Source organism: Leiobunum rupestre, chromosome 7 (assembly GCF_980474605.1).
Source record: "Leiobunum rupestre chromosome 7, qqLeiRupe1.1.hap1, whole genome shotgun sequence".
In the NCBI taxonomy this organism is placed as follows: domain Eukaryota; kingdom Metazoa; phylum Arthropoda; class Arachnida; order Opiliones; family Sclerosomatidae; genus Leiobunum; species Leiobunum rupestre.
Genome location: NC_143390.1, coordinates 10,417,951 through 10,443,825, shown reverse-complemented (window position 1 = coordinate 10,443,825; position 25,875 = coordinate 10,417,951). Strand labels below are relative to the sequence as shown.

The 25,875-nt window shown below is 38.5% G+C and overlaps 1 protein-coding gene across 1 annotated transcript in view; it reads left to right on the top strand.

Annotated features, from left to right (window-relative positions):
• The first annotated feature begins 9,310 nt into the window (after window positions 1–9,310).
• LOC149934410 (ankyrin repeat and BTB/POZ domain-containing protein 2) overlaps window positions 9,311–25,875 on the top strand; it is a 28,081-nt gene continuing 11,516 nt past the window's right edge. Inside the window, exons 1-8 of the mRNA XM_090153450.1 lie at window positions 9,311–9,564; window positions 10,101–10,564; window positions 12,359–12,731; window positions 14,274–14,514; window positions 15,171–15,439; window positions 16,631–16,813; window positions 17,365–17,713; window positions 18,228–18,471. Coding sequence (XP_090009576.1) covers window positions 9,311–9,564; window positions 10,101–10,564; window positions 12,359–12,731; window positions 14,274–14,514; window positions 15,171–15,439; window positions 16,631–16,813; window positions 17,365–17,713; window positions 18,228–18,471 — 2,377 coding nt within the window. The remainder of the gene's footprint in view (window positions 9,565–10,100; window positions 10,565–12,358; window positions 12,732–14,273; window positions 14,515–15,170; window positions 15,440–16,630; window positions 16,814–17,364; window positions 17,714–18,227; window positions 18,472–25,875) is intronic.

Sequence of the window (25,875 nt, the reverse complement as noted above, 5' to 3'; positions counted from 1 at the left end):
TACGAACGTATAATTCCTTCGTTCTATATTAACATAACTCGGCGTCAGCATCGGGAAGACCACTAGAGTGCCTAGACCAGTTGCGCGACGTCGTGATTTCGGCTGCCGGCTCGCTTAGACAACGTTTCTTTCGAGATTTTTCTCTTCGGGAGACCGTCGCTACTTTGTTATTCGAATTCTCCGCGGGAGATAACGCCGAAATTATTTAAATGTTAATTTCTTTCGGCCCTTTAACGTCATTTCATTTCGTAGTTGGTGCATTTTATTCCGTTATCACGAATGAATAACTACGCGTATGATTCTCGAAAATGGATTACCCCAAATTAGGTACGTACCTGTTTTACGTTTTGACAAAAATGGTAATGTAGACAGTTTAAGCGACCTACGGAAAATTGTACGATGGTTTCTTGAAATATTTGGTCCAAATATCATCAAACATCTGTTGGAACGTCAAAGAATATGATATTTATAATTTATTAAATTGGAAAAAATTACAAATTTCACATTTGTCTACGAAGATTGGGATGATAAATTTTCGTGGGATGATTAAAGGGAGTAAATTTTAAATTTACGCGTTACGTCTAGTTTTGAACGTAACTAGTACCAGTTAGACATTTAGCTACTAATAAATTTGATGGCGGAAATATGAAATTATAAAGTTTTCCACAAATATGCAACATTATATTTCCAAATTAATTAATATATGTAGTTAGAAATGTGGATTTTTACATATTTGGAGCTGTAAATTGATAACGCTGTGAATTAAAATAGATAAAAGACTTCATGGACCGATATTAAAATTAATTTTAAAATCAGTCAATTTCCGAGATTACGTCTTCCTATAATTTTTTTTATTTGAATTTAAGATTTTTACTCCTGACAACTTCCATTTCTACTATTAAAAGAGCATGGTAACCCTGTTTTTCATTAAAATGTCACCCAAGACTTGGCAATAGACAGAAAAAGTTTAATTTTTTTCAATGGGAGCTTGGGTGCGAAATCCGCATCTTTGTAGTTCGTTGGCGTTGAGCTGGTGGTCTTATTTAAAAATAGCACTGGTATAACAAAGGATAACGACTAGCGCCACCTAGATGTTTAATAATTATAAATGCAAACTACTCTAGTTGTTGATATTTTTTTGGCCTTTTCAAATGTGAACGTGCGTTGTGCAAAACTTACCAAATAAAGGTGACACTAAAATCGTTTAGTGAGGTACTTCCTACCGAAGGGGTTTCTTATGAACTTCTGCTGATACCCTTTTTGAACGAAGCAATCTTTTTCGCACCAATACGGATACGCCCAGAAAAAAATGGGCCAACATTCTACAGTTGGAAGCGGGTTCATCCGAACTCACGACGAAAATAATAATGACACAACAATATTTGTTATTGAGCTATTTCAAAAATCCATTTAGCGCCTGAAAATACCCCTTCATTTATATCAAAGCAGATAAATCTTAATAATAGAGAGGTTTGTTGAGTTGGAAAATTATAATTACCAGTATTTGTATTTAAACACTATGAATATATTACGACGTGTTACGTAAGCGCGAAAGAAATTGCTACTTACGCATTGAGTATACCACTACTTTAGTTACGTAATAAAGATATTTTACTTAACGTTTAAGTCTGATAACTGTTCAGTTAACAGAATCTGATCAGAATTATTATAGCAGAACTGTTCAGATTGTTCGTTTGGAGTAATTAATCAGGTACAATTTATGATCAGATTTCAGAATGAGGGTAATTTAAAAGATAAACCTGATCTGACTATCCGATTATCTTCAGTTGTCTAAAAAGATTCTGAGTTTATTAAAATAGTCGAGGGGCAGGTCACTTCCATTTTGGGTGCGTCTTAATCATAGTAAAATGATTAAATTAGATTAATCGTGATTAAATCAGGGTAATCAGGATTAAAAAATCAAATCAAGATTAAAAAATCTAATCAAGATTAGAAAATATAATCACGAATTAATCAACCTAATCACGATTTAAACGAGATTTAATCATTTTAATCATGATCTAATCTTTTTAATCAGGATTTAATCATTTTAATCAGATTTAATCATCTTAATTAAATTTAATCAATAAAATTGGTTGAATCGAGATTTTATAACTAAAATCAAAACTAAAATACGATAATTTAATATTAATGATTAATATTGATGGTTCTATCGTAATTGTGTTTGATTCTAATCTCGATTTTATCATACTAATCACGATTTAATCATACTAATCACGATTTAATCGTTTCAATCAGGATTTAATCATTTTAATCAGATTTAATCATTTAATCATGATTAATCGTGATTTAATCATTTTAATCAGATTTAATCATTTAATCATGATTAATCGTGATTTAATCAACATAATCGTGATTAAATTGAATTTAATAAAAATAATCACGATTAAATCGGATTTAATCTTTTGAGGGGTGCGTCGTTAATCACGGAAGTGACCTGCCCCTTGCCCTTCGACCAATCAGTGAATTACTAAACGAATGACGTAATCAGCCCCTAACGGCTAATTCCCCGTAATACGTAGATTGAAAGATTTATTTAATGATTTAAAATAAATTGTCACGTTGAAAACCAAATGTGAATAAGTCAAGCACCGTGTGTCAATGTTGTCGCTTCATGTTTCATCATGGGGCTGAATCTCTCTAAAGTTATCTACCTTTCACCAACACCATAAGTATATAAGAAATCCCATTAGCGCGACTGCTGCAGCTTTGTTAATTCTGAGTAGCGATACACCCTTCTAACAAAACTAATATCATACGTCAATAAATACTTTCTATAAGGGTGCCAGATAACCAAAGTAATTACTGATAGCTATGTCTGGAGTGACGTAGAATTTTCGTCATACTCGGAGAGATAAGCTCCTTTGGCGAGAAAAATACGCAACTTACAAATAAATTATCAGTCACCGTTCCTATGCCTCGGGACAGAAGCGACTAGAAGTAGCAACGGTTCCCAATTTCACAAGAAGTGTCGTAAATAATTCGCGAATTGATTACTAGGCTTGAAATAACCGAATTGTAAGAGCATTTTAGATCAATTGAAATTGGGATTGTGGCTCCGTCTAGTCACGCGCCCCCGACACGCCCCCACCTGCACGTGCTCAGCTGTCCCCTCCAAAACGCGTCTTCTCAAAGTAACCCTCGGCTACTAGTGTCACCTATTTTAAAAAGGTTGCAAAAGCGGATTTTCGTCACTTTGCGCGCAACTTCTGTCCCAGACTAATTTTTAGTAAAATACAAGCTGGATATTATTTACAATTCCGGCTTATCCCATTTGCCACCCCAAGTTTAGGGCTACGTTGAGCAGACGACCATTTCAGCACGAGGAAAGGTACGGGATAGCTGTCTTGTAGAACGTTTCATTTATCTATATTCCGAAGTTCACCGAAAAATTTCTTTCAATAAAATTTTCATCCGTGGAAGATATTGAACTGAGACACTTACGTGAAAATGATTATTTACTTTTGCCAGCACTAACTCAACTAGTTGAGCGAGCGATTGAAGATTATGTGGCGCGCGCGGGGTGATTAGTGGAATCCTCCCCTTTCGATTCGCTTCGCCGGTGAAGCGCGCCTGATTGCTGATGCTACAGCGAAGACAAATTAAAAACTTTTGTTACGAAACTCGTCTTTTGAATTCCGCGCAAAGATTTCGCTGAAGAGCCAATTCGAAAATTAAAACCTAAAAGATGAAGAAGGAAACCTTTTCTTTTAAGAGTTTTCAACAAAGAAAATACGCGATTCTTTAATTTCAAAGAATATTATCAAGAACGGATTTAGTATACTGAGAAAGTAGGAGTCGATCTGTTTAAAGAAACATGATGGTTCAAATTGAATCAGCAACGGGAACTTGTTTAAAAATATTTTTCTAACTCAATAATTAGATAATCTAATTATAATTCTGTTATTTACGAGGAAGTAATAAATAAATTCCGTTAACTTAAGCCTTGAATTAAAGAAGATAGACTCGTACGTTCTCAGTAACTTCAATACCTTCTTTGTATTTCATTAAAAATCACTGCCCAATAATTTAATACATTTTGGTTCAAAGTAGCCCGCAATATGGACCCAAATATTTTGTTGTGAAATTTTATATCTACGACAGAAGTTATATAAGTATGATAATTAGCTAGTTTCATTAATGACATAAACTAAATTGGTTTATAACTGGAATGGTCTTAGTTATTTTAAATTGTGTGCAATGTAAAGGCATTTTCGAGTTCATTCACGTTTTGTTTTAACTATGTCCGGTTTAAATTTCTTATGGAACGTTATAATTGTGGTATTTGACGAATAAACGGGTTGTCTAGAATTGTATTACCTTCCCGTGCACATATCACATCACATCACTTGCCTGTATTGTTTCGCCAAACCGTGGAAAATGTAGAAATTACTCTTCCTACCGATATTTACATACTTATAAACATATTTTCAAAAAGATACTCTCGAGAAATTTGACTTAAATAATTTCTTCCTCCCAACGGAATTATAGTAGAACTATAGTAGTTTATATCGCGGATTGTAGTAGAACGATACTATAGTGTAGGAGTTTACTACAAACGGATTAATGATGAGTTAGTCAACGGCGGAAATGTTTTAATAGTAATTACAGGGCTCCCACCAGGTCCATAAAATGCCTAAAAGCCCCTACTTTTTTTCGAGGTCCCTAAACCACCATAAAATCTTGATTTGGTCACTAAATCACCCTATTTCTAGTACATTTGGTGAAAAGTACCATCGGCTTAAAATATTTCGTAGAAAAGCGGAAAAAAAACCCGATTTAATGTGATAGAATTATTACAAAAAATTTATAGTCATTTTTGGGATTGATAAAAGTTTTTTTAGAAATTAAAACTAAGTCAGTTTTAAAAATTTGCTGCTTTTAAAAGTTTAAATAAAGATCTTATTTTTGTTTATGGAAATGGTCCCTATTTGGTTCCTACTTTAAAATATTTGGTTCCTATTTCACCCTATTTCTAGCCAGAAAAATCCCCTATTTCCCTATTTTTTTTTTGAGATTTTGGTGGGAGCCCTGTAATTATGTAAAAATATTTAAGTTTATTTTAATTAGCTTAACAGTTTGAAAAAATGTTTACTTTATTTAAAAAATATAGCCACTTGTTTATCGCTCTTTAAAATAAATTAAAAATGAATCGTTTAGTCAAGTCTAAAGAATATTTGTCGCCGTCAGGTATCCCACATAATCTCAAATTCTGGCTTATCCTTAATTCTATAGCTAGAGCTTACACTCCTCCCAGAAAAATGAAGCGTTTGTGTTCCACAGAAAATACCGGCTGTATTATTTATATGAAATTGCAATAATCATGATATCAGGGCCCCCAGAGATCCTATAATTCCTATAAAATCCGATATTTTCAAAAATGTCCTATAACATCCTATATTTTTTGCCAAATCCCCATTTTCAATTCCCGCCACTCACAAGGAGACGACCCGAGGTGTTACACACCGATTTCGTTCAAACTCGGGGGATTGGTAGACCTTCGTGTAACTTGAAAAATCCTAAAGGGAATTTATTCAATGGGTAACGGTTTTGCCATGCCAACGAAAAATGTTTTTGACAACATAAAATTGAAATTTTTCCTTTTAAAGCCATATCGGTTCATTTTCACCCATTTGGTTCAAATTGATCAAAATGTGATCAATTTCGATTTTTTTCGTCAATTTTTAAATTTTTTTTTTTTATAATTTTGGTATTTTAAAACTTTTCAATTTTTTAAAATCATTCAATGGGAAAATTTCCATTTCATGTTGTCAAAACATTTTTCGTTGCCTTGGCAAACCCGTTGCCCATTGAATAAAATCCCTTTAGGATTTTTCAAGTTACATGAAGGTTTGAACAAAATCGGTGTGTAACACCTCGGGTCGTCTCCTTGTCAGTGAAATTGCTAGATTTAGCTATAGGATAAATTCTTATACAAAGTCATTCTAGTCTATAGATTCTATACTTTTGTTATTGTTAGCTACTAGTATATTTTAGTGATAATATGGTTAAATAGTTTCCATTTTTTAAGTGAAAATCAGATTTATTTCACTAAATATAGATTTGGTTTTCAAATGCATAAAGATAGTAAATGAAATGGCATGTATAGTCCTATAACATCCTTTAATTTTGAAAAAATATTAAAGTTAAGTCCTATACTTTTAGAAATATAATCCTATTTTTCCTATAAAAAAATTTAAGATTTGAGTGGGGGCCCTGTGATATTTCTGTGATTTTATCGGTGAATTTTAATACATAAATTTTTAATTGAATGAAATTTATTCTTTAGTATTTCTGTTTCCCTGCCCACAGGGTTCCAATATCGGCCGCTCCCACCTTCGGCTTTTGACATTTTCGGCGCTGCTTAGTGGTTTGTTGCGGAGTTAATCCCTCAAATTGTTTCAGGAAAACCGTGTGTATGTCTAGTAGCGTTTTCTGTCACCAGATAGCGTAAGGAATCCATCAATATCGCTCTGTACTGAGTGAGTAAGGCTCAAAAAAATAAGTATTTATAACCAGAGGCGAGTAAGAAAATGCCCACTTCGAAACATCGTGTCTTAATTTATTCTTCAGAGTTTTTGCGTTTTTAGACGTGTTGAAACTGTAATAAATAATATAAATTAATTAAGGTTCGAAAATGGAAATAGGCTCTGAACAGATTTTAACTCATTATCGTATTTAAGATAAACCAAATAAAACAAACCCTATACATTAATCTTACACCTTTCTCATAAAAAATAAGTTTGAGATTTTTTTAATTAAGAGAAAAGATAATAAAAAATTGCTCCAAACAAAAACATTGTATTACTTCTAGAACTATTCTACCATAAACCAAACTGCAGAAAAACGGGTAAAAAATTAAATCACAGGGGTTGTCTCTCAGGAACACGTTAAATTGTAAATGAATATATGTATATAATATTATACCATAAGTGTTTCTGATAAAAGATACACCTCCAATAAAATAAAAAAGTTATAGTTAGATTAAAATTTATAAAAAATACCTATATCCTAAATTAACCAGTTTAAATATTTTTTTGAGGAAAAACGGACTGATTTTAGAATTAAATTGTAGGTGGACCAAAAATAATTAACGGAACTCACGACTCTATGTCCATTTGAACGTAGAAGCGAGATAATTACGTCACTGTGTTACTTTAAATTTAATATTTTATTTAAGGTAATAGTTTTTAAAAATCCATTTCAAGTTTGTAGTACTTTTTTAATTATTATTATTTGCGACTTTTAATGCCTTTAATTCAGGTGGCCCTGAACGGCTTGCCATCACCCTCCTAAGCATTGTAACCCGGGCACCTGTTTAAAGGCATTATAAGTCACTAGATGACTTGGGCCTAAGGTGGGGCCTTGGGTGTTAGCCTAGCTGATGATTTTATTAAATTGCGTACGAGGGTGGTGGCAAGCATTTTTACGAACCTTGGGTGGTGGCAGGGTGGTGGCAAGCATTTTTACGAACCTTGGGTGGTGGCTGGGTGGTGGCAAGCATTTTTACGAACCTTGGGTGGTGGCAGGGTGGTGGCAAGCATTTTTACGAACCTTGGGTGGTGGCAGGGTGGTGGCAAGCATTTTTACGAACCTTGGGTGGTGGCTGGGTGGTGGCAAGCATTTTTACGAACCTTGGGTGGTGGCTGGGTGGTGGCAAGCATTTTTACGAACCTTGGGTGGTGGCAGGGTGGTGGCAAGCATTTTTACGAACCTTGGGTGGTGGCAGGGTGGTGGCAAGCATTTTTACGAACCTTGTGTGGTGGCAGGGTGGTGGCAAGCATTTTTACGAACCTTGGGTGGTGGCAGGGTGGTGGCAAGCATTTTTACGAACCTTGGGTGGTGGCAGGGTGGTGGCAAGCATTTTTACGAACCTTGGGTGGTGGCAGGGTGGTGGCAAGCATTTTTACGAACCTTGGGTGGTGGCAGGGTGGTGGCAAGCATTTTTACGAACCTTGGGTGGTGGCAGGGTGGTGGCAAGCCCTTCATGCCAAGCGACCCAACACTACAACAGCTCCCAACACTAACTAAGAAAATATATTTAACCTAACACTAACCTAATATTAATTTAAGGCGAAGGCTGAAAAATCCCCCCTTTTGGTATAGCGGGTTTTAACTGACAAGTGACCGTGCGGTGGCATAAATTTTGTTCATGTCTTGTTCATCATGTTAAAACTTTGCACTTGCTAATATTTTTTCGTAAAATGGATTTTATACATATATTAGGGAAAGCTAAATTAATATTCAAATTGTTTACACTAAATTATCAAGAAGCTCATGGAACTTTTTAACAAAATTAACAAAATATATTCTATCGCCTATTGTTAATCTGTTTTCTTTAGTGTAAGAGTAAAACTTTGTCAAACCACAGACCAAATACCCCAAGAAGGACTCGCATCAACCTCGAAAAAGGGTGACTCGAAAGTCATGCGGTTTTTTTACACCAAACAGAAAATAAGGCGTAAAAATCCTTTATTTTATATAAAAATAACAAAGTCGCGCTGGAGCCAGCTTCTAAAATACATTTTTTATTGTCGCGCGTACTCGTCTTTGTACCTTTTAAACTGCCTCTACTTGCCGTGAGATGGCGCGCTCTTAAAAAAAGCGATGAATGTCCCTCTTGGGGTAGGTGGTCTGTGGTCAAACCAATATAGACTTTGTTTCGCGCTTCTATTTTGTACAAACCATGTCCAGCAACACTACTATGATGGTTGTTCATAACTAGGCACTATAAATTGTACAGTGAGAAAAGTACTATTTAAGTTGGTGATTTCCATAGTCGATATTTTGTACATAGCTAAGGGGATCAGAAAATAATATTTTTCAAAATGTAAAAATATTATTAATTATATAATAACACATCACTGACAAGGAGTCATCCCGAGGTGTTTCTCCCCGATTTTTTAAACTCGGGGGTTAAGTAGACTTTCATGTACCTTGAAAGCTCCTAAAGGGAAAAGTTTCAATTTCCATTCGTTTTGCCATGGCAACCAAAAATGTTTTTCACAAATCAAATTTAAACTTTATCAACGTAAAATAGCATGGGAAAATCAGGAGCTTTCAAGGTACATGAAGGTCTACTTAACCCCCGAGTTGGAGAATAATCGGGAAGAAACACCTCGGGATGTCTCCTCGTTTTGACGCGAAACAAAGTCTATACTTAACGAATGTATAAATTTCGTCGTCCACAGAAACGAAGCTAATTTCAGTTTGTGTCGGCAGGGTTCGTCGGAAGCGGTTCTTTTTAAAGCGAGGAATAAATTGATGCATCTGCGGTTTTGGCCTGGTCATGTCGGCGATTCCAGCAGTCCCTGAATTCCAAGATGCCGACCAATACTTGCACCCTTTGCTGTGTCACGGAGCCGACATCATCCGGCCGAAGCCGAGGCGACTTGGCGACCTGAACCGCGCCACCCCTAACACGCGCAAGGAGAGGAACTGCAACGGGGACAACGCCCCCCACCACGCGCCCATGGCCTCCAGCCAAACCCGCGAGGGTCCACTCGGTGGAAACTGTGGACCCGTTAAAGGATCTTCCTGCAGGTACCGCAATTTGCTTTCAATGGTGACGGTGCCTCCCAGATCAGGGAATGTAATCCCTTAATACGCGTGACGTTAAACGGGTAAAGGACAGAACCGCATAAAGACCTTTAGAACACTCTAAGCACTTTATTATTAAAAATTTATTATAAAACCCTCCCTTAATGTCAAATCCCCAAATTCAAACTCAGAGAAATCTGCACTCCGGTACATTACGATAAGGTTTCTCGCGTCCAATTTCGTATAGAGCAGAGATTACTACCGACGGTTCCCCTTAACTTCAACCTTATAGCGTTGAAAACGAGCAATTTGTTGGTTCACCATCGAACGTCGTTCATATCTTTGTTAACAACTTCCAAATCAATTGGTTCGCTTCCAGTGGCGTAATTGTCTCTGGGGCACACCCACGAAATTCATTTTAGGGCCCCATCCTAGAGTAATTTTGGGAAGTGAACTACAGGCATATTTATTCAATTTGTTGCCTACCCCAGACGATTCCACCGCTAATTTTACTCAAAATCATTTTCTTTTTCCCGCAGATCTCCCGTGACAAAGGACTGGAGTGGTTCAGCTCCTTCGTTGGTGAAAAGTTCGAGTCGCGATACGATAATGATAAATTCTTCGAATAAAATCGGGTCTGCGAAAGACATTTGCCACGGACACACGCCCTTAAACGCGGCGCACAAGCAGTCGTCAGTGTCTTGCGAAAACACGGCCAAAGCGTCCTCCAACCCGTCGCCCAAAAACGTCAAACAGTCGAAAACCCCTTCGCCCATCTCCTCCGCCATTCCGGCCGTCGTCACCAAGTGCGCGTCTTCGTTCGCCAGAGAATGCGTCGCGTCTCCTCAGCACAAGACTACCGCGGCCACTTCGTCAGCCAGTGGCACAGGACACACTAAACAATCGCCGAAACTACCTCGTGACACGCTGTCCCACGCGAAGAGCTCACCCGGCCTCTTCTCCACTTCGTCCAGGCCACTAGGGATTTCCACGAACATTCGAGGTGAGATATCGAATAAGAGAGTACGCGTCCACCAATTGATGCAATCACCGCTATCGCTTAAAGCATCTTTCCACTAGCTCGCGTACGTGATAAAGAAATGCCAGATTACGGGCGCTAGTGGAAACCAAACATTAAGCTTAGTTTCCACTTGCTCGGGTAGTAATGTATTTTTCATTAAGCGCGTAAAAACGTTTGCTCGCCCCAAAATAGAGTGATGTGCCGTTACGCGCTAGTCGAATCTTTTACTTGGTTTCCACTAGCGCTTCAGAATGCATCTTTCTTTACGCTTGTCAAAACGTTTGTTCGCCCCAAAGTAGAGTGATGTGCCGTTACCCGCTATTTGAATCTAATGCTTGGTTTCCACTACCACGGCCGCGTCGTATAATACATTTTTCTTTACGTTCGTCGAAACGTTGGTACGCCCCAAAGTAGAGTGATGTGCCGTTACGCGCTATTTGAATCTAATGCTTGGTTTCCACTACCACGGCCGCGTCGTATAATGCATTTTTCTTTACGTTCGTCGAAACGTTGGTACGCCCCAAAGTAGAGTGATGTGCCGTTACGCGCTATTTGAATCTAATGCTTGGTTTCCACTACCACGGCCGCGTCGTATAATGCATTTTTCTTTACGTTCGTCGAAACGTTGGTACGCCCCAAAGTAGAGTGATGTGCCGTTACGCGCTATTTGAATCTAATGCTTGGTTTCCACTACCACGGCCGCGTCGTATAATGCATTTTTCTTTACGTTCGTCGAAACGTTGGTACGCCCCAAAGTAGAGTGATGTGCCGTTACGCGCTATTTGAATCTAATGCTTGGTTTCCACTACCACGGCCGCGTCGTATAATGCATTTTTCTTTACGTTCGTCGAAACGTTGGTACGCCCCAAAGTTAAGTGATGCGCCGTTCCCGATGCTGGGTTTCCACTAGCGCGTCATATAATGCATTTTTCTTTACGCTCGTTAAAACATTTGTACGCCTCAAAGTTGAGTGACGCACCGTTACGCACGTTAGTTGAATCTTAAGCTTGAAACGTGCAAATGTTCTTATGCGCGACAAAAAATTAACATTATGACGCGCTCTTACGCGCGTTGGTGGAAACCAAGCTTAACGATGTTGGATTTGCCCTAGCACACGCATAATGCATTTTTCTTTACGCTTGTCAAAATGTGCGTATGGTCCAAAGTTGAATAACCCGCCGTTTCGCGCTAGTGGAAACCAAGGCTAAGACTTAGGCCTAAGGCATTTTTTTGCGTCACGGCTCTTTTTCCATCGTGAAAACAAGCCCTTATTTCAGGCAACTTTTTAGCCCAAGTGGCAAGGATCATATAAATAGTAGGTAGCACTGAACTGGCCTATTAATAGTTCCTAGCGAATTCCTGAAACGGTTTTCTTAAACGCTTATTGAAGTTCAAGCCCCTGACCAAAATCTGAGACCAATTGTAACCCTCTATTTACTTACGTTAAAGGTTTATATTAACTATGCTTCTCCTAATTATTATTATTATACGTTTTGGACACAGTTTAGTCTCTGAAGCAAATGTATTCTTCAAGACAGTTTAGCTCCAGGAAGAGAGTCTAATTCCTTGAGACAATTTTCTTCCTGGTTACAGTTTAGTCTTAGCAGTCAGTTTTGTCCCCAGTGTCGTAACAAGCAAAGCTTAAATATATAAATCACAATAAGCCACTCTTAATACTTAACAATATCGCTGGATTTTAGAAGTAATTACATCTAGGAGAGAATTGGTTAGTTGAATTTTCCGAAATTTTTAATTTTTGAAACTTTGATTTTTGAGGGAGTCCTGTCCGATCTGTGGTTGGCGCCAAATCGAGCGTCAGTCCACCAGCGGCGGTCGAAGAAGTGCGGGATTTCTTGTGGGAGCGTCTGGTCATCGACGAAGAAGAAGACGAAGGCGTCTTACCCGACGGAAACCTGTCTCCTTACCGAGATTCGGCGTCGAACACCGACTGTGGTTCGCTGAGCAAAAGCTCTTCGGACGGCGACCCAGTTATTTGTCGCCGAAGAATGAATGGCCGCTTGAAATCCAGGCGGAGGAATATCTTGAGTTTCCCGCACATCTTGAGTGCCGAAGAAGTCGGGAATAGTCACGTCAAAGTCGTCAAACGGATAGATACTTGCTACGGTGGATCGTCTAGCGATGAAAACAGGTAACTAATAAACTCTTTATGTTTACCACCTTTGGCCGTAGTATAGCTCTTGGATAAGCAGACCGTTCATGATTAGACCGTCTCTGACCTTTTCCATGGAGATTTGACTACAACACAAATTGTTTTAAAGTTTTATAAAGTCACAGAGATTTCACAACCATTTTAATAACATATCTGTCCCTTCTTAGCGGTACAATCAAAACAATAAACAAGGTTTATTTTCATTTCAAAGAAATGGTTTCTGTGTAATAAATAGTCTATATATCTGAGAAGGGATTCATTCGGGTACCACGAAAATAGTTATCACCCTCGCATAAAAACTTTCTAGGTTAACGGTAATAGTTAGTGAGGAAGCTGTTGACTCGCGTGGCTTAAGTTGAAGGGCTGGCCACCACCCTCCTACGCCACCGGTTTAAAGGCATTAAAAGTCGATAGATGACTTAGGCCTAAGGTGGTGCCTTGGGTATTAGCCTAGCTGATTATTATACTTTGTATCGAAAATTCGCCCGCTTTTTAGTCACAAGATTTAAATAGATTGCGATAGTCTGTTTGAAAGAGCGTTGACCAGTAAAAATAGTAATTAGACTAACTTTCCAATATTCTTAGGTACTTGATTGCATACTTGATATTATAAGGTCGGACTTCCCATTATAGCTTGTCTTCAAAATTTTATATTTTAGGAAAATTACCCGAGTTGTTAAAACAGCTTTGTTCGAAAAAAACCCGAAAATTAGGGAAAAAAACCACGTGTAAGATTAGATACTATAAGAATTATAAATATACTACATATATCTCTTAAGAAAGAAGTATCAACATAAATTTATAATTACATTTCACATAAGCGTGTCAGTACCCTATCTCGCGCGTGGTTCGAGTTTGCCTAGAATGTTTTATTTATACTTCAGGACTATGTTGAGACGATCCACTGGCAGCGAATTTTCCTCTGGTACGAACGAGGGGGGAAGTAAAAACGTCACACGCGTGATCTTCAATCGCGCTGGGAGACGTCAGTTATAGGGAACCAATGAGATTCCACTGATATGATTTCTTTAGACCGAAGGAGCTAACTCTTCGGGCATCAGGGGGATTACTAGCAACGCGAAAAGTCGTCCGAACATAGTCCTTCACCCTAAGTAGAAATAAGTTGGTTTTACTAAGAGGCTTTTCTAGAATGACCCAAAATGTTGGTGAACTTAATACCCAGTCATTTGGCCTAAAACGTGCTCTCTGCTAGGGAGGCTTTTCTTTATTTGGGTATGCATGACGTTAATTCTATGTCACTTAAAAGATAGCGATCAGTATTTATTTCAATTAACTGTCAGACGTACGGAACATAATTATAGACTTATGATAAAATGAATGCTCCAAAATAAAACGGCTCTATTTCTTTGCCTGTCGATGGAACTATTATACCACGAAGCGATAATTATTATTTAATGAGTTATAAATTTAGTTTTAATTTAGGTTTAATTTTGTGAAATGATTGTTGCGCTTCTTAAATCTGTGACGAGTGACTTGACAATAAATTTGGAAACGTTTTAGGTCTTCCGGACACGCCAGTATGAGCGAAACGCATTCGTCGTGCGTGTCACTTTCGCCCGTCAATCAGACGACGTCCTCGAATGCTACCTACAGAAACCAATCATCTTTGATCGCTGACAGCTCCAGATCAGGTGTTATCAATTGCCACGACTACGAACTATATCACGACCACGGCTATACTTCGTGTAGGGTCGATTCTTCCTTGGTTCACCCTTCCAGAGAAAGCCATTCGCACCATCAAGTACGATACTCTAGCCACGGTCACACGGTACTTAAAACCATTCGAAAATTCTTCACCGTATTGCGTATTCACACCTGCCAACATTTTTGCAAAATATTGTTGGCTAACTTGAAGCGTAAATCGAGTTACTCCGTCTGCATTTAGAAAGCCTATAAACAGCGTATTTAGCACGCAAACTCGAAAACGTTTTGGCCACGTTTAGATGAACGACTGTTTTTCTGACTGAGGCTTACCTGCCAATGTTTAATTTGTAGATTTTCGTACACATCCATTTCATTAAATCTTTCGCACCTTTATTAATGTAAATTGATATTATTATAAGAATTTGTTTAAGAATTGTGAAGAATGTTTTTCGTCATGCAACGCCCTTTTGGTCAGCGTGTGAACTGAGCTAACCAATATTTTTGGCCAAAATAATGGTTCGAATAAATAGTACTTTGGAAGAGTCAAACTGATTCGTGGGTGCTGGTTCGTGAAACAGCGCGAAGAGTGCTCAACAGTTAGCTGCTTTAGAACACTGACTTTATAGCTTTCGTTATAAACCAGGATTTACGAAGAAAATCGCAATCTTGAAGCGTTTTCGCCCTCGTGTGACCGTAGCTTTTCAAAGGTTTCGTCGAAAATGCAACACAAATTGACAACGACTTTATTTTCAGTCTGAGGAACGTACCAAATCTTCAGCGGGTAGAGGAACGCCTCTCAAGTCAGTTCCGGAGGACGACAAATTAGTGTCCATTCAAGGGAGTCATACGTCAGTGCCAAAATCCACTCGAAGGTCGTCAAGCTCATCCAGAAAACCATCTTGTTTCTCCAACGTTAGTCACCATAGATCAGGCACGTCGAAAGATGACGCTTTGCTTTCGTTCGAAGGCGCCGGGGGAGTTGAAGATCTCAGACAAGCCATTGAACAACTCTCATCTTCCAGGTATAATCTTAAATTATCATTACACTTCCTAGTTCAGTTTATTGTTGAAGCGTTTGCGAAGCTTTCTTAGGCTAGGCGCCCACTGGCTCTCCGTTTCCACAAGGCATTGTCTCCGTTACGAAGCAAAGGCTTGTGGAAGCTAGTACGTAGACGTTACGAAGAGCAGTGAGCGCTTGGCCTAATTAGGCGAAGTGCTTGCTATTGTCGTAAGCATAGCAAATGTAAAACGATTTCAATGAACGTAATAAGATCTGAGCGAAATGAAAAAAAAAAAACATTCCCCCAGTAGACTAACAAGGAGACTACCCGAGGTGGTTATCTCCGATTTGGTTCAAACTCGGGTGGTAAGTAGACCTTTATGTAACTTGAAAATCCATAAAAGGGTGGACAAGAATAGGCTTTAATTTTGCCATGCCAACCAAAAATGTTTTTCACAACTTAAAAACTTATTTTCTCTATGAAAATTAACATGGGAAAATCGAAGATTTTAACTAACTATATTTTTCGAAAAATTAAAAAAGGTTCATCAATTAGATACATAATTCAGATCATGGCTAAATCTGGTACATTTGGACCAATATACGTCAATTTTGGTAAATATGAGAAAATATACATATATTGGGTAAATACGAGTACTCAGTTTTTAAGTTGTGAAAAACATTTTTGGTTGCCATGGCAAAATGAAAGCCCATTATTGTCCACCCTTTTAGGGATTTTCAAGTTTCATGAAGGTTTACTTACCACCCGAGTTTGAACAAAATTGGAGATAAACACCTCCTTGTAAGAAATATTCGAGATTTAAATTTATAATACGCGAGTTTGAGGGGACTTACGATCGCGAGAAAATAAAATTTACGGGACAAAAAAAACGTTTGAATTTCGGAAATAGGGCTTGAAAATGTAAAATTAAATTCGTTAGATCTGCTACAACGTTGTACGTATTCGGAAGGGGATGAGCGACCTGAAATTTTTGTTGAATGTCTCAAATGATTCTGTGACTATTTAAGTACTTCAATATAAAAATATACGTAATTTTCGAGATAATTCACGTATATTCTTTGTGGTTAATTTTTATAATCCGTGGCATTACGTGAAAAATATGTTTCTTAAATAATATGACTTATATTTGTTGGCTTCACTGTGAGGTCGCTAAAGACCCCCTAACTCAATTTCTTTATTTTCTTTTTGAAGACACAATAATCACAGCTTTCGAACGAGTTACTCAACTTCAACGTACTCGTCCGCTAGTGGCGCCAGTGATATTGTGACCGAAGCCGGGGTCGCCAGAAGGCTGATGAGGCACTCGAGTATGGACACGATTAACACCAATGTCACGAGTGCCGACGAATTTGTTTGGATCGACAGTCACAATAGGTTAGCAGAGACAGTTGGACTCAGGTAAGCGATTTTCCTCCAACCTTTCAGTGCTTGCTCGGTAAGTGATGACCAAGGACTGGATCACTCCGCGTAATCGGTGTACACGCTTCCCGTAAAGAGTATGTAATATCAGAGTAATCTACGTAATCTGTCTTAAGTATCCCGCATACTCATTACGTACTACGATAACTACGGGAAATCATTGTGTACTCTGCATACTCTTCTTGTACTCTTGGAAATTTAGGCGGACTCCGCGTACTTTTCGTGCAGTCCAGATAATCTTTACCTAATCAGCGTACCTTTCGTGTACTCCGGGTAACTTCTACATACAGCGCGTACTCTTATAGTAATACGAGTATTTTTGGGGTAGCCCCTGATTACGTAATCTGTGTACAGATAAACCTTAAGTGGTCAGCACCTCGGTGATAACTGGCCATGCGTCACAAATCAATCACTGAAATGGTAGCAGGGTAAATCTCTTACGGGTAAACATCTTTGCAACGGGGTTTTTGCGTCCATTTATATCGTTTGCATTTTACGCGATATAGACTAGTGGAGCTACAACACGCGCCGTGGTCGAACAGAGATATTCTTCGAGTGTTGCAAGGCGGACGTCTGAAAGAAAATCTGGGTCGGGTATCAATGGAGACAGTTCCGAGGCTGACGTACCTTTTACAAAGACCACTAGTACGTTTAGCTCGAGAGGCGCAAAGGTTCTCCAAGAGTTTGGGAATGTGCTCCAAACAGGAAGTCAGCGGCGCCATCCGGGTCGTTTTCTCGCCGTCTTTGGCCGATAGTTCCATCAAAGCTTGCCACCGGGCCGCCGCCATTTACACGGTGGTTTCCGGAGATGTTCCCAGGCAAAGCAAAAGCGTTCGAGCCGGATTACACTTATCGGTAAGTCCGCTTAAAGAAGTTAAAGTCCTCCGTATTCATTTCTACCGTGACCCAAGGGTAGACTACCAATAGACGGAAGGTCTCTTGCGTTAGGTAGTTTGACCTACGCGCGGGGCTTCATCGTCGTAACGATGGTAACGTGCTATTTTGTTCGATGACTTTTTAAAACTTGGTCATTTTTATTGACAAGGCTTAGGGGCATATTAAATTTTGAAAAATATTAATACGCATCTTTTCGATTGAACAAAAATGAGTGAAATATTAATATTGCACACCTTTGTTAATGATAATTAAGAAATTTCGTACTTGTACGGTTATTGTTCTAAGAATTACAAGTCGTTTCCTTCGCTGGTTCTACTGTTTCGTAGAATGAAAAGTGTTTTTAGCCAATGTTCCTCCTCATTGGCTTAAAAGTTAAACCTTCTTTGAGTCGCACTTCAGCAATTTATGGTAGAAATGAATACATTCTTGACTGTGTAGAAGTAATTAACCAGTAAACAACGCATCCCGCTAGGTTGGTCGATTTCATCGGTGGATGTGCGACGTTCGCATTGGAAATTTCGTGCAGGAATACGCGGCCGTCTACTTGACAGCGGCGATAGAAAACCTCCTGGAAGAAATAGTGCTACAGTCGTTGCCATCCGACGGGAAAACGGTGGTGTCCGCTTCCCTGCTAGAGGCAGCCATCGCGTCTAACAGTGATTTGTGGGGTCTCTTGCAGCCATTTTCTCATCTCAACGCTGGAAGAACAGCAACCGGTGAGTCCTCAGTTATCTTCGATTCGTGATAGCTAGGAGCAACAAACACAGCACCCTCACACAAGAAGAACGCGATCCGTCAAACGTCGTGCATTTTCTGGCGTACAGTTTTCATTGGTTAGAAAGGTGTCGGAAGGGGAAAATACTGAAATTTTCTTGCGCCTTTCCGTAAAACGTTCAGCGAAAAGGCCCGTCTAATGAAAGTTGTACACAACACTGCGTTAGCGTGTTTAAAGGCTAGCTGCGTTCGTCTTGTAAGAGGCTAGTGTGTTTGTTGCTCCTAGGTGATAGAGTGACAATGAAAGTTTATTTTGGTTATATGGGATAATTTTGTCGTGCTTCTTGCAAAAGTTTCTGTACATGAAATACCAGATGCTTTCATATATCTAGTACACGGTATCGTTTCACCAATTTTGCAAATTGTACGACATATAAAGACGTTTTGTACGCTTGTTTCCAATATTACAGGGCAAATATTTTATCAGACCCAATCAGTAGTCTGGCTTAACGCAGTGGCGTAGCTAGGGGGGGGGGGGGGGGTGGTCCGCCACGGGTGCCACCCGTTTGGGCGTTATTTGGGGGTGACACCCAACCGTGAAAACAATAAAAACTTAGTCTAGTAAGTAGCACACCATGATATCCGCCCTGGGTGTCACCCATGCTAGCTACGCCACTGGCTTAACAGTTATTTTTAAAAAAATTATATTTTAAATTACGGTAATCGCTTATTTGGTATTATCAAATAAGCCAATAATTCTTGCATTGCAATCTCTAGTAAAACCCATTTTCTTTATAAAAAAGAAGCGAGTTTCCAGCAATTCTATTGGGTCTTTGAGTCCCGTGTTCTCGAGTCAATTCAAGACTTTCTTCCACTTATCTACTTTTAGTAAGAGCAAATTTACTTTTCGATACGCGGTGCAACGCATTATTTTGATACGATAAGAGTATGGCGATTTTTTGGAACTCTAGAATCTAGATACTCTATGGAGATACTTTCCCCAATCAATTGGGGAGCACAGCCCATGGTAATCAGCTCCTCTAGCGAGCAAAATACTGCCCGGCTCTCTAGTGCTTTTAACGGCCATCTGACGTAATCAGATCTCCAATGGTATCTGATTCATTACTGATCTGAACTGATCTGTTTTAATTAAAATCATCAGATTCATTTAGCTGAACGACTTTGTTCAGCTATTAAAGTCGTTAGATGACTGGGCCTAAGGTGGTGCGTTGTGTATTAGCCTAGCTGATTATTATTATTATATATTTTCGGGAAGGGCGAGGATTTTTTTCCTTTTCAAATCATTTCGGTTTACAATGAATTTAGATTAGTTTCGGGTTTACACTAATGTGTTGGCATTTTGACTCGTTTCAACCGATCTGATAATATCTAGGGATGCACCGATATATCGGCCTATTTTTCTGATATTGGCCGATACCGGTATTAGAAAAATATTTTCAGAAAAACATTTAAAAATAAAAAATATCGATTAACTAACTATTGATAATATATTATTTGATTGGCCGCGCCACGTACGCCAGACTTCAGACGCTAGATCATACCTTGTTTTAGACAGGGGGTTAAAAAGTAAACAAATAAAAAACAACGATATTTTATTTGTGATAGAAAATATGTATCACGTAAAATGGAAAGACACATATTCGGATATGCTCTTGCAAAATTTTTTTCATGAAAAATTAGAATAAAATGGTATGACAGTGTACTGAACCGTCTTTTATAATGATTTTATCATATACGCTATGGTTATGTTGGATTAAGAATATATTCTTAATCCAAGCTGTTATGATAGTTAACTTTGTTTAATATCGGCCGATATATCGTCCATTATTACCGCCGATATTATATATATATAATAATATCGGAACGTAAATGCATATAATCTGATTTCTGATTTATAAGAAATATTTTATCGGTTCAGATGACGCCATTGTTATCCGGAAATAGAAGAACCGCAACACCGGGCACACAATGACGACGAGGCTAAGAAAGACTACGTTTGTAGTCCTCCAAAAATGTGTGGTCAGTCTTAGTAAATTTTTCATACTCGGGAGATAGGGAACTGACTCACTTATCTGCAGATATAATTATAAACTTACGGTATCGCGGTTGGAGAAAGCGAGAAGTATTTTGGCAACTGGGGCGCGTGAATGGCCACATTAAATTTATAAAGGATGTTAATTAAAAATGTATTCAACTACTTCGGGAGACCCGGGTCAAACAATTTTGTTGCCGCCTATTTTATGGGATTTTAATGACCCGTTTTTACCCCCTTCTAATAAGTTGGAGAAAAAAACCTGACAATTTGTAAAATCGTTGACAAGCGGGAGGTTACGAGTTTCGTAGCCCGTGAATTCCTTCATTTCAATCTCACTTTACCGGTTTGCCTGTCGCTGCGGGCACGGCCAAATATTGTTCGCCCGATGTCGTGTTAGCTTGAGCGCTCCTTTCTCGTGGAATATTCAAAGGATACGTCACTCGTTTCGTAATTTTATTCGTAAATTCTATTAGTTGGCTCCATTACGCTATTTGAACAATTCATTTTACAATCTCTCCCAACCCGAACGTATAATTACGAAAACGTTTATTTTTTAATCGTGATAATTTACATATTTTTGGGGAGGAGTGAATTATTACCATAAGTTTATAATTACCGTTCGTGTAAGTGTGTCGGTTCCCTATCTTACGCTGCGTAATTTTTACTGATAACCATTTCTAGAATGACCACACATTTTTGGTGAACCTCAAACTATAGTCACGGTCTACTGGACCTTAAAATCCAGTTGAAGTCGTTTGAACTGCCTGTTATGACTAATAAAATTTTTAGAAATTTGGCGATTCAAGAAATAGTGTGACCATCTTTAGGGCTATTTTGCGCGTTTCACCTTTACGTCATAGTGAGCCGGAATGTGGTACACTGGCAATTTGGTATTTAAGTTGCGCATTTTTCTCCCTAGAAGGGCTTTTTTTGCGTACGACGTCAGATTAAGATAATTCCACATATAGTTATTAGTAATTCTTTCGTCTAACTGATACACTTATGAAACAAAGTTATAGGCTAATGCTATAACACTCTGTGCACCACAGCGATAAATAATCCTTTTTTTAAGAACAAAATGTACAATAGAAGTTTAATGTCAAGGTAGCAATCAGCACGATGAAACTACTAAATGCCGAAATGTCAAATAGTCAATAACGAAATAAATCTTGTAATTCACGGCAGAACTCCTGTAAACTTAACATATTTTAGTATTAATCAAAAATTAGTTGAAGCAATTGAATTCGAGTATAAATTTTAAAGGGTAATTTTAGGAATTCGAATAGTTAATTTTAAAAATTGCTTGTGGTCTGAGCCAATTTGTTAAAATGTCGCTCTTACGTCAGAAGATTATTAGAATATTCTTGGCACGCGCGAATTGCGTGAGCACCGTCGAAATCTCGGTAGTTATTAAAATTTTATTTTTGTCACTCTCGGAGTACTTTCACGCGCTACTCTTTAGTTTTAAAAATTCGGCTTAAGTTGGTTCATTTTGGTTGCCTTAACCCCAAACAGAAGCATAATTACGATTTTCATATAGCTCAGGTAACTTATGTTAAGAGATCATATTTCAAAATATAGCAATATTATTACAAAATCAACGAGGTAAAATTATTGTATAGCATTCAATGATCCATAATTAGAGTAAATTAACCGATAAATGAATTATGTTTCCCATATATGTTTACATATTTAACTAAACAGATAAGCTGTATAACAGTTATCTCTATTTTTGCGAATCTATACCGGGTGGAAGATAAATCTGACTTAATCATGCTCAAAACTATACCATTTAAAGTCTAAATACGCTCAATAAACTCTGATTAATTATTTGTTTTTTTTAAACCCATACGCGATCATATCCTTTAACCGTATTAATGTCTATGAGAAGATATGGGGTGGTACAACTCTATAGCTATTTTTAGCCATCCATGGACGTGAAACGATAAGGTTTAGTGTGTTTTTTGTTTGGAATTGCTGGCGAGTGACTCTCTGGCGTTTGACATTAAATTCCTGTTTGAAAAACAGCATCGCCCGTGGCACACTCCATCCAACAAAGTTGTATAAATTTACTTCGGCGCGGTTTATTAAGTGGTATTTTTATAAAGCAGCGCCTCCAAAGAAACAGGTCTTCTCCGACGATTTTTTCCCACTCGTAGTCAATATAGCGAAACATCGTACGATCGTCGCGTATTCCCAAATATGTTTTTTTTGGTTCCATCCCTCGTACGTACGAGCGAGAGGCTATTCCCGAAGTCGGCGTCACAGCGCCGCCACCGAACCAAAAACGGCCCGGGGCCAAATATTCGCCGGACGGATCCCCAAAGAATTCCCTCGCGCTATTACGTGTATTTCAGAAAGCCGGTATATGGCCTACGCGGCCAATGAGTGCTAAAGTCAAGTTCACACTGCCCGGATACATTTTTCTTCCGAATGAAAGAACGGCCTACATAGATTAGACGACAGGCGGTACTTGGGCACTCTCCGCTCAATTACGAGCGAGTTTTGCGCGGTTTGAGGCGGTACTGAGCTACCTCTATAATTAGCTCTTAATGAGCGAGATGAGCAACCTCTTTAATTGGCTACTAATGAACGAGATGAGCAACATCTTTAATTAGCTATTAATGAATGATATGAGCAACCTCTTTAATTAGCTATTAATGAACGAGATGAGCAACATATCTTTAATTAGCTATTAATGAATGATATGAGCTACCTATTTAATTAAATTTTAATGAGCGAGATGATCCCCCTCTTTAATTAGCTCTTATTGAGCGAGATGGGCCACCTCTTTAATTAGCTCTTATTGAGCGAGATGGGCCACCTCTTTAATTAGCTCTTATTGAGCGAGATGGGCCACCTCTTTAATTAGCTCTTATTGAGTGAGATGGGCCACCTCTCTTTAATTAGCTCTTATTGAGTGAGATGGGCCACCTCTTTCTTCTTAAAGCTTCTTATGAGCGATACGAGCAATCTTGATCTTTAATTAGCTCAAAATAATAACTGTAGGTTTTCTGATGAAACACGGGCCCAGTAATTGGAAGAGGTTTTACATCCCCTGGCCGGGCCTGTAGTTTCGGGCCTCAATATAGTCTGTTATTACGGAAGAGAACTATACGTTTTCAGGGAGAAACCCGGAAGAAAAGCCCGAACCCGGGCCCTGGGTTGCACGACACTCCCCCTCTCTCTCTCGTCGAAAGATCTACAATTTCTTAAATGGCTTCAGCTGCTGAGTACTTGACTATCTCTATTTGTTTTGTCGAATGAATACCAGGTTACATTGATCGCCATCAATTCAAGTCAAAACGCATTTGTGTTTCATATATCCGAGTTAATAATGTAACGGTATTTCACTGAAGTTGGAGTTGTATATACATTTAATGTTCATTATCCTTGGCAAGTTGGCCTTGAGCGAAAATTAGATACCTCGCCGTCCTAACCCGAGAGTTACACCTAGCACCAAGTTAGCTAGCGGTGTTTGTGTGATAATGCAAAATGTGTAAACGAGGTTTATAGTTCCTTTAAAGGGAGGTCGTTCGATGGTTGATCAACGAAGTTTTTCCGCCGCTAGGAGCGCTATTGTTTGGACTTCAGAGTGAGAAGTCTGTTGGAGCCTCTATTCCTAGTTTCCTACTGCCTTATGCAAAATTCCAAAGAGCGCGTCTTTCCCGCGAGTGATCCTCCGAGCTTAGTGGCCAAGATGATTCGTTCAAAGCAAATTCTGCTTAGCTTTTCTTTCCATATAAATATAATAATGCAGATTGTGTTATACCTTTTAACTATCATTACGCAGGGGCAAATTTAGGCATGGTCTTTAGGGGCTGCAGCCAAGGGCCCCGTTCAATCAAAAAGGCTCCTTCGCGGTCAAAAAAGTAAAAACAATTGAAATTAAATATTTAAGAAAAATTACATTTTCCAATTCCCCTGCAAAATGCATCTGATACACCCAAACTTGGGTTAATTGGATAGGCCGCAAACATTTTTAGTCCAGGGCCCGCAAATTTAACGGTCCACCCTTGTTATTACGTAACACTGAGCGAGAGAAGAGATGAGCTAGCATTACGAGCTGAGCGTGAATTGCTGAAAATGGCCAACCACGAAGGTAGGCAGTCAGGTAGCTCGCCGATGTCTCCCCCCTTCCCTTTGATCCGTTGATCCCCCCCTTCGACACTATAATATTGTAGCGAGGAAAATGCGGATGGAACTGCTCCGGAACTTTCCCGTCCAAATTTATACTCGTAATTATAGTTTCTGTTGAATCCATCAAAATCCTGGGCCGCGACAATTTTTTTTTAATTCTTCCAATTCGCCCCGGAATGTTTCTTTTTTCGCTGCCCCGTTTCGTTTTACGTTCACCGACGAGTTTATCGGATTCCCCGTTAATGTCTGTGAAGTTTACGATATTGATATGACATTTTGTCCCATATTCTTAAGAGGCCATAGGAAACGCGAGGTTACAACTAACCTCTTTTTAGCGAAAGATAAGATTTTACATAACTCTTTACATTGGGTATTTTTGGAATGTGGGAGATTTGAAGGTCAAACATCGTTTTATTCCGCTGGCAATTCGAGTGAACAAGGATAATCTGAAAACAAACAAACAATGGGGCTATAGCCACTTCGAAAAACCAATGTACCACAGATATCTGTTTTACAAATATTTACAATATCTCCTTTGTATTTCTGGATTTTTGCGATTTTTCTCAAAATAGTAAATAATATATATATATAAATTTTTGTTAAGTAATTTCAATGTGAAAATGTTTAATTTAAATAAAAATATTAGTTATTATTAAAAATAAGTTAAGATTTACATATTAATTGTGAAACATGTAAATATGATATAATAATATATTACTGTTAGGATCAACGCTAAAATTCGTCTCAACATCGCTACATTAGTTTTTACCCAGTCACGCATTGAGTTGTGTAACAGAATCTTGTTTGTAGTTTTCCCATGTCTACGCAGTGACCAGTGAGTTATTAAGGAAAATCGTCTTGGCCACTAAGCTTGGAGGAGTGCACCCTAAAACCAAGAATGTTTTGAGGTACCTAAGTCCATTGGGCAATAGCTATCGGCTCTGTTACCACCCTCTCAGTGAAAGGTCGTCTGACTTTTTATCACCAAAATCAAAAATAGAAGGCATGCGTCCAAGTGGAAGGTAGCATTTTCAATATGGGAACAACTTCAGATGTAGCTGTAGATGAAAAGAGCATTACTACTACCCACGATTGTCAAAACACTTATTTATACTACCTTCTAAGGGCCACGGAATGGCTTGAATTTTGAGTGTTGGGCAACGTGTTTTTTTGTATTAAAAACGCATTCCTGATTACGTGATGCTACCTG